The following is a 9,508-nucleotide window of genomic DNA, read 5'->3' as shown; positions in this document are numbered from 1 at the left end:
ATTGGAAAAGTGATAATCCGATATAGAGCTAATTATTGTGAAACACTAATAGATATATTATTACTTGGATGTTGCACCAGATTTTCATGTACTCTAATAAATGATGCTCGCATCTGACTAGAATAACAATACCCGCCATTTATCACATCCCCTTCTCTCCTACTGGTTGAACAAACTTACCAATGAATGAGAACCATTGTAGCAACCTAAATTGACGACAAATATTCCCCTGTCAAAATATTCACGTATACTATGTCCATTGAAAGACTATTAGCATAGCAGATTAGCGTTATATGTTCTCAATCTTTCTGAATACAGTAACAGGACCGCATATGGTTATAACAAACAAAGTTGAAATATTAGTATTACGAAGATAAATTGAAAATAAGGAGGTGGTTAGTTTTAGTTAGTTTTACTTTAGGTAAGGTTAGGTAATTTCTTATATTGGGTATAGGGTAGCCCCACAGGGTTAAGTGCTAATTTACAATGCATGTCCGAAATTACCCTGCTGGTCCAAAATTAGCCCATATTGTAACATAACTTTAAAAGTTAGTAATAAAAATCGGATGATCCTTCGCTACTCTGTCTTGTCTTTTTGTTCACCCTGTTCTATCCCTTCAGGCTTTTTTTTATTTATTTCATAAAATTCACCTCGAGCTTTTTTTTGCAAATTCAAATTAGATTTATTCTGCTGAATGTGTGTCTTTTTCTCTGAAAATAAGATTCATTAATTCAAATTTAATCACAAAACCTTTCAAACGAAAAACAACAAATTCCAGTATCTTTTAAAGAGAAACCTAGAATCAAGAAATATTTTGCTATTTAATAACAATGCACTCAAAAGTAAGGGGATGTAAGGAGGGGATGGTCGTCAAATTCAAAATATTTATATAAATCTATATCAATATAAAAAGGACCATGGTACTTTTCACCAACGTCTACGCCCCTAGAGACCTCTTTTGGGCACTTAATGTAGGGAGAATGGGAATTCGAACCTCTCAAAGTTAAATTTAGTTTTAAAACGAAAAAGTTGTTAACAAAAATTTGGGGATAAAGTTGTCATTTTTTTCACACAGGACCTATGAGAAGCTACATTGTAAAAAGAACCATATTGGTTCAGCGGTTAGAGATGTCTTTCGGTACAAACAGAAAAATAAACTCACAGACATACTGTTACTTTTATATAAGGATAAATAAACTATGCTATTATAACTATATAAACAGGACCATGCTACTATATCTATATAAACAGGACTAAGCTACTATATCTATATAAACAGGACCATGCTACAATAACTATATAAACAGGACCATGCTACTATATCTATATAAACAGGACCATGCTACTATATCTATATAAACAGGACCATGCTACTCTATCTATTTAAACAGGAACATGCTACTATATCTATATAAACAGGGCCATGCTACTATATCTATATAAACAGAACCATGCTACTATATCTATATAAACAGGAACATGCTACTATGTTTATGTAAACAGGATTATACTACTATATCTATAAAAACAGGACCATGCTACTATATCTATATAAACAGGACCATGCTACTATATCTATATAAACAGAACCATGCTACTATATCTATATAAAAAGGAACATGCTACTATGTTTATGTAAAGAGGACCATACTACAATATCTATATAAACAGGACCATGCTACTATATCTATATAAACAAGACCATGCTACTATATCTATATAAACAGGACCATGCTACTATATCTATATAAACAGGACCATGCTACTATATCTATATAAACAGGACCATGCTACTATATCTATATAAACAGGACCATGCTACTATGCCTACCTGTAGTGTCCCCTGCTGAGAGGAAAGTCTTGAATGTAAACCTTCTGAAAACGAAGGAGAAAATAAAGTAATAAAAGAGAAACAATAAGACAGAGAGAGAGAGAGAGAATTTAAGAAAGAGAATAGTGAAAATAAAAAAGAGTGTAAAGAGAGAGAGAGAGAAATAGTAAAATAGAGATGTATTCATGAGAGTGGGGGGAAAGCCTTGAATCTCGGATACATTACTAGAAATGACTCTCACTCACTCTAGTCCTTATCAAGGATATAGTAGTAGGACAACTGCAAATTATTAAATTAAAAACAGATTCAAAAATATTTTCAATATAAACAGGACCATGCTACATAAATAGAGGTTTCTTCCCAAAATCATGAAAATCAGCTAAATTAATAAAAGTTGCATTGGCTCTTCACCCTAAAAGCCAAGACACCAACATTAGGATTCATTAGTTGGTTATGCCTTTATTCCTGAGTCCTTATAATTTCTCTTACTTTTGTGTGTGAGTGTGTGTGCGTAAATTGTGTGTATGTGTGTAGCACTTTTCATTACCCTTCTCTACGGCCTAACATTTTTAGCCTATTTTTACCCATTCCCCCACTTCCACTTTTCTAAATTAGAATACAACTTCCCCCCTAGGCCCATGGCCTCTCTCTCTTATAGAGGCCTTCTTCCCTCTACTTCCCCCTCCCAAAACATTTTTACTTCTCTTTAAATTCTCATTGTGTCAGGAATTTGTATCAGGAATAAGACAAAATTTGGGGGAAGGTCAGAGAGGTTTATTAACTTAAAAAGAGAAAGTTTGTTAGCCCACTTTATATTCTCTCTAACTTCCTCCCTCTCCCTCTCTCTCTCCTTTTAATTGGGACCAACCTCTACTCTCTCTCTCTCTCTGATTGCCTTCAGTCGAGCATTTTCAGCCGGCCTCCGATATACGAGCTCTGAGTAATCCCAACATAATACACAAACATACTTGTCTAAAACATATACTCATATAATATGCATAGAAAAGAAAAAAAAGAAAAAAACTGGTGCATTATATGTATATGATATATGTGTAAGTGTGTATATACCTTGATTAAAATAACTTGCTGTGTTAATTGTGCTTGATAAAGATTTCTAGTGATGTATTTTCTCTCAAGTAAGACTATAGAGAAGGGGCAAAGTATAAAATAGAAATACCAAAGGTTAAAATGGTAGAGAGAGTGAAAAGTTAAATTGTAAAAGTGTCTGTGTATCTGTATTGAATATAAAATTACTAGTTGTCACTGAGTACAGTGGGGTCGGGGGGTCTCTTGGGGCTCCAGGGGGCGCTGTCACCCACAGGGAAAGTGTATTTTAGTTTTAAAAGTGATGGGGAGAGAGGGGGGTCGGCGCAAGACTAAATACTGCAGTGTAGTACTAGCTCAACGATTTCTAAAGATTTTAAAATTGTGAAATTACAACATTTAAGTTAGGACACCTCAGCTGACATTTTTCTGTGATATTTAGTCTTAAATTTCTCTAGGAATCATCTTTGAGCTGGATAAGGAGTTTCTCCTCCTTCCCTAGGTGTCCTCAATATTTGCCTTACCTGTCTGTGTGCGTGTGTGTGTGTGAGTGGGCGGGCGTGTGTATGTGTGTATTGACAGGCTGACCAGCCTCATACACAAGTATACTACAGCTATGTATACTGGAAATATATGTACTCATGTATTTAATTTCAATGTTAAATCTAAAGTGATAGCAGTTACTGGTAATTTATTTGCTGATGGCGTAAAAATTTTACTTTTTATTTTCAGAACAAAATTTAGAAACTTAAAATGAACTATCGAAAAATTTTTGAAAGATAGGAGGGGGGAGAGAATTAAGAAAAGAAGTGATTTTTTGTTTTGTGAGTGTGCTCCTGTGCATTGCTCCCATCTTGGCACAGAGTCACACCCAGAACTAGACACCCTGCACAAACTCCCTGCGCGTGCACCCGAGCTCCCTAATGAATGCCTTGCACCCTGGGTGTAGCTGGCAGCACGCTCTAGACCAGTGTAGGCACCAGGTGCTGCTGCACAATACAACCAGTGTGCGGTCACAAGACACCAACTCCAACCACACCTAGGAGATAACAACAAAAATTTTTTGAACATACCTAGACAAATCCAACTAGAAACAAAATGGCTGCAACCACTGTGCCCGCCCAACCAGCGTCCGGCACGACTGTCGCCTCGATGGCGGCCGGCGGTGGCGCCGGATCGTCGGTGTACAACGGCGGTCGGTTCGACTTTGACGACGGCGGTACGTACTGCGGCGGATGGGAGGAGGGCAAGGCGCACGGGCACGGCGTGTGCACTGGTCCCAAGGGCCAGGGCGAGTACGCTGGCTCTTGGCATTATGGATTCGAGGTTTCTGGCGTCTACACCTGGCCGAGGTAAATGTTAGTTTACAAGGAAATTTGCCAACAAAATCTAAATACCAATCAATTGATTAAATCTTTTGACCTTTAACTATTTGATAACTTTATAAACGCAAACAATCTTTTTTAGTTCAAAAGTTTAAAGCAAATGTAATCAAATGTACTTTTGAGATTGTTAGGTACATGATGGAAAAAACCCAAAGAAACAGTAAATTGGTAGTACATAAAAAAACATATAACAATACCATGCCATACTCGTAATTAGGTCTTTCTATAAAAAGTATCGCTTAAAAGTATTAGCTATGTATTATTAAAACAAAGTATACTTACCTTTTTAAAATTTCACTCAGCAAATTTTAAAGCATTTTGTAATTAGAAATTAAATGATAAGAAAATTTAGAATGAAATGCATGAAAAAATCCATTTCTATAAACAGCTGTGAGTTAAAAAAGAAAGCTCATTTTTAAGTTCAGATATGGGAGTAGATTTTTGGCTATTTAATGCACACGAGTGCATAAGTTTAGATGCCAACAGGGACGTAAGGAATAGGGTAATCAACAAGAAATTAATCTTCACCTACATACATAATTTAAATCCAATCCTATGGTATCTTATAATCCTTTAAGAATGGACTGTTTATCAATCATTGTCCTATCCCTCCCCTGAATTCCAGCTTGGCAAAAAATGCTTTCATAATTTATACAACAATTAAATGTAAACTCGAGCTATTTCTTTTATTTTCCTCAAATGTTTTTTTTTACAAATAAAAGTTAATTTAAAAATGCCTTATGTACTTTAGGTTGATTGATATTAAAGAATGATTATTATTTTACCTGTTTAATTTCTAAAACAGTTACCATGATTAATATTCACTTCGATACAGATAATGTTGTTTTATTGTGCTACATGTTGGTTAGCTTCTGGCCTCAATGGGGGAGAAGGGGAGGTGAGAACAAAATTGTATAAATCACCTCAAAACATTTATAAAGCTTCCCTACAAAGTGCGATTTATGTTGATCATCATTTTCTGAGATCAATACCTTCAGGAAAAAAAAACTTTTTATTATTAGATAAAATAAACTCAATAATGATTATTTTTGGTTTGCGGAAAAGTATCCAAAAAAGAATTGAAAACGAAATCGCATTCTGTATAATTTCTATTAAAAATATGGGAGTACCTATTTTGCCCCTATTTCTCCCCCTTTGAATTATCATTTATAAGCCAGGATGCATTTTAAAGACCTACTTAATTGCAGGCTTCATTACAAAAAATATAATAATTAGATCTTTAAATTGTAGAATTTTTTGAAGGAGCCTTATCTATGTATAAACAAAAGCTAGAAGCAAATAATAAGTTTTTATGTATTTAAAGAAAACCACTGTAATTATGTTTGGTATCTACTTTTTACACCAGAAAAAACCATAATTATTGTCCATAGTTTATGGTCGAACATTATAATTGTGGCAATAAAAAAAACATTAGCATTAATATTATTTTTTTTAATGGATTTATTAATAGTTTTAACTTATTATACTAGCGGCTGTGCCACTAACATCTGCAAGGTTTGTATTAGAAGGGGGTAGGGTAAATCAGAAAGATAGCCTAAAACTATCCCAGGACTTGTAAAATGATAGTTGTTTTGCCCCAAGTCTCTATAGGAGGAAGGGGGAGGTCATTGAAAAAATGGCCCAAAACCTGTCCAAGACATTTATTTAAATTTCCTTAAATGTGCAACTAATTTTAACCAAAATTTTCAAAAATCTTTAGCTTCAGACAAAAAAAAACTTACTTCTTTATATCATAGGATAAACATACTTTTCGTCAGATACAAACACATATATATATAATTTCAGCTGTAATCTTTAGGTTAAAACATTTGTATTTAAGCATAATAAAAAAAAACACAACGAACAATAAACAAAGTCATGTTTTATATAAAAAAGTTTAAATATTATTAAATAATGCTTTTTAAAAGCTAAAAATCATGTTTAAAATGAACATAGGGACTTTTTGGCAAGGAGTATAGAGTTGCTATGCTTTTAAAATTTTATCTAACTTTTATGGATTTATCATATTCTAACAAAAAAATGATATTGTCCTGTAATATATGTTTTTTTTTCTCTGAAGCTGAAGATCTCAGAAAATACAATTCCAAATTGGTTGCATTTATCAGTGAAGTGTTATACATTATTATTTTTATAGGTGGTTTTAGGCTATTTTCCTGAACTCTCTCACAGCCACCAATCCTATTATATAAAGTAGTAAGGATTTTTGTCTGTAGCTTAAGATTCCAAATACTACTTGTTGTTATAGTTTTTGGCTATTTTATTTCCATATTAGGGTCTTAGAAAGATTTGAAGCTATTTTTCTAGCGCCTAGATTCTATGGGTGTAGCCGCCAGTAATATATACAAAGAAGAATTAAAATATTGAAACACTGCATACAGAATTATGGAAATGTCATGCATTGATAATTGAAAATGAATTTATTATTCAATTCAACTATTTTCTATGGGAGAATAGAGGGTGTGTGTGTGTGAGCTCAGCAAGTATAAAATTATTAAAAGCTTTATAAAGTAACAAACCTATGTTAAAAAAACAATTCTATTTTTAATTTAAGCAATGTTGCCTGAAAAATCTCTTTTATGTGCTTATTATATATTTTCAATTACCAGTATGGCTTCGAAACCGATTAATACCTGCTGGATCAGAACCGGTTCTCAGTCATACTGAAAAATGTATAGCATCGTACTACAGAGATTTTCCACGAATATTAAAGAAAATTCATGAAAATAATATCAGTTTTTGTAGCCTAACCTTCGTGGTTAAAAACTGTTTTTAATCTTAAAATATTTAATTTCAATATCCGCGGAAAGCCTACCATAAAACGATGCGAAAAATAACTTTTGGAAAATTACATTCAAAAATCATGAAGAAAAAGTTATTGACATGACATTTTATTTTAATGGGCTTTAAGCAATAGATTATTTTTCTTCTCTCATATAAGCATGTCTATAATAAGTCAGTCGTGAACACTTTTATTAAATATAATTTTGGCGACATGAACTGTTCGAATTGTTGTTAAAGCCTAGGTTACAATTGAAAATTTTCATTGTAAATTTTTAACAAATTTTTAAATTGACTTTCCAAGTTTTGTTTCAACAGTAATAGAGGGGACAATGGACTGGAATATTTACAAGTCTCCAAAGTTCATAAACGCGATTTTTTATTTATGTGCTCAAATTTTGGGAATTTTTATCGATCTTCATTGGGTTGTACAAAACTTTATTGTTCAAACTTTTTAGCATTAATTTTAATCTAAAGAATAAGTAATTTTATTTGATTTTCATTGTCTTATCCCTTTAGATTCCTGAGTTTCATTTATTTTATTACAATTATAATTTGTCCAAACCGAGCAATAATAATAAAAATAATGTTGCAGATTTATAAATATTTTAATAATTTACCATAGGAAAGTTAATAAAATGTTTCCTGGTTAAATTTGTTTGGCACTGACAATAAATTTGCATGGAATTGTTTTTCCAGCATGGCTTCGAAACCAATTAATATCCCTTGGATTAGATTCTGTTCTCAGCCACACCGAATAATCATGTGTGATAATCGTATTACAGACAATTGTCCACAAATATTAAAATGAAAATCATTAAATCAATACTAAGTTTTGTTAGCCCGGCATTAGGCCACTCGGAGCTAACAAAACTGGTTTTAATCTAATAAATTTTTATTTTAATATCCGCGGAAAACTGTCTATTTTATTTTATTCTTATGACACGCAAATCATAACTACGAATGATAAGCGGTGATACTGATTACCCCGTTTCAAACAAGGTAGATAACATAAAAATTTGCTATTAAAACAGTAAAAAATCAATATGTTTAAAATGGACGTACGGACATTCTGGTAATGATTATAGAGTTGCTACGCTTTCTAAATCGTACCTAACTACTACAGGAATCACCCTGCAAAGTTTGTAATCCATAGGACAATTCTAACATGCCTAAATAAACGAAAAAAGCTATCCGTCCCAGACCTACGGACGGACTGACGGACCGACCCTAATTATAGAAAAGATTCGCTTTAAAAAAATTTGATAATTATTAATTATTATGTTTATTTTGATTTATAATGGAATGTATGGTCTGTAAGTGATGCTTGCATTACACAGAATTAGCAAAACTAATCCCCTTTTAACTAGATAATCGTGTATTAAGGTTCCACTACCAGACACAAATATTCTAAATATTTTCTTTTTAATTTTGTTTCATAAATTCTAATATTCTGAACACAAAATGCTCATTATTATATCTTTACCTAATAGGGATAACAATTAGGCGTCAGTAAAGCAAAGGCCAACAAATTAAGATATAAGTTCGACTATTTCAAAGTAGGATAAGTTGTTTCATCAAAAGCATTAATATAAACCTTTCCGACAGAAAATCTCTACAAACACACTTCAATTATTATTATATTATTAAGACTCCCTAAAAAGACCATCCGATTAGGTTGTCTTAAGTAACAGGCAGGCATAAAGACATCTTTCCTCAAAATAGATGCTTAATTGCTTTCCTTTTAAGACGTTTTCATACAAAAAACTGGCTTTTGCATATTATATAAGGCACCAATAAAATCAAAGCCAATACAGTCCAAAATACATCTAACCTTTTAATACAAAGATAATTATTAAGTATGCTTATTATTATCATTATATAATATTATCATGTTTGTTATGAAAATTAATATCTAAGAACAAACAATTAGAATAAATTGGGTGCAAAGACAAGCCAACCTGATACATCAGATTTGTCGGGTATATCACTTTTGCTGACAGTAGACAACCATACAAATTACCAACCCCCACCCCTATAATATAAAATTATACGGGTCCAAAAAAAAAGATGTTTTATAAACTAGTTATCTTATTCAATGAAACCTTGGGGACTTTAATCTTGTTTGGGTTATACAAACTCAATGTCCAAACTTTTCTATCAATATTTTGTGTCTAAAGAAGAATTATTTTTATTTTACTAATTTGAGGTATGATCATTTTATAATGTATTGTCTCATCCCTGCATAAACCATTGAAAAAGAAAGTAATGTGATTGATAGGCCTAAAAGTGAGGTTCTTGAGAAAAAAAAAGAGGTTCATAGGGGGCACACTGGATAAGTAAGACATTCTGCCGACTTGTCAGTCCCAGGACCACAACAAAACTTTAAACGGTTGTACACTTTAATTACTTTCAAATTGGGTGGCAACTTTTAATCCTCTTTGCGAT

General features: G+C 32.6%; 1 protein-coding gene across 2 annotated transcripts in view; it reads left to right on the top strand.

The window, feature by feature from the left end:
* The first annotated feature begins 3,750 nt into the window (after nucleotides 1–3,750).
* jp (junctophilin) overlaps nucleotides 3,751–9,508 on the top strand; it is a 53,856-nt gene continuing 48,098 nt past the window's right edge. The window contains exon 1 of one of the 2 annotated variants that reach the window (XM_080163812.1): nucleotides 3,751–4,228. In XM_080163812.1, the coding sequence (XP_080019938.1) occupies nucleotides 3,975–4,228 (254 nt within the window). In that variant the 5' untranslated portion in view covers nucleotides 3,751–3,974. The remainder of the gene's footprint in view (nucleotides 4,229–9,508) is intronic. The other variant, XM_080163811.1, reaches the window with a different exon arrangement.

The sequence above is a fragment of the Acartia tonsa genome, chromosome 6, assembly GCF_053477335.1.
Source record: "Acartia tonsa isolate MP-2025a chromosome 6, ASM5347733v1, whole genome shotgun sequence".
NCBI classification, from domain to species: Eukaryota; Metazoa; Arthropoda; class Copepoda; order Calanoida; family Acartiidae; genus Acartia; species Acartia tonsa.
Note: the sequence above shows the minus strand (reverse complement) of the source record. Positions and strands in the feature narration are given on the sequence as shown.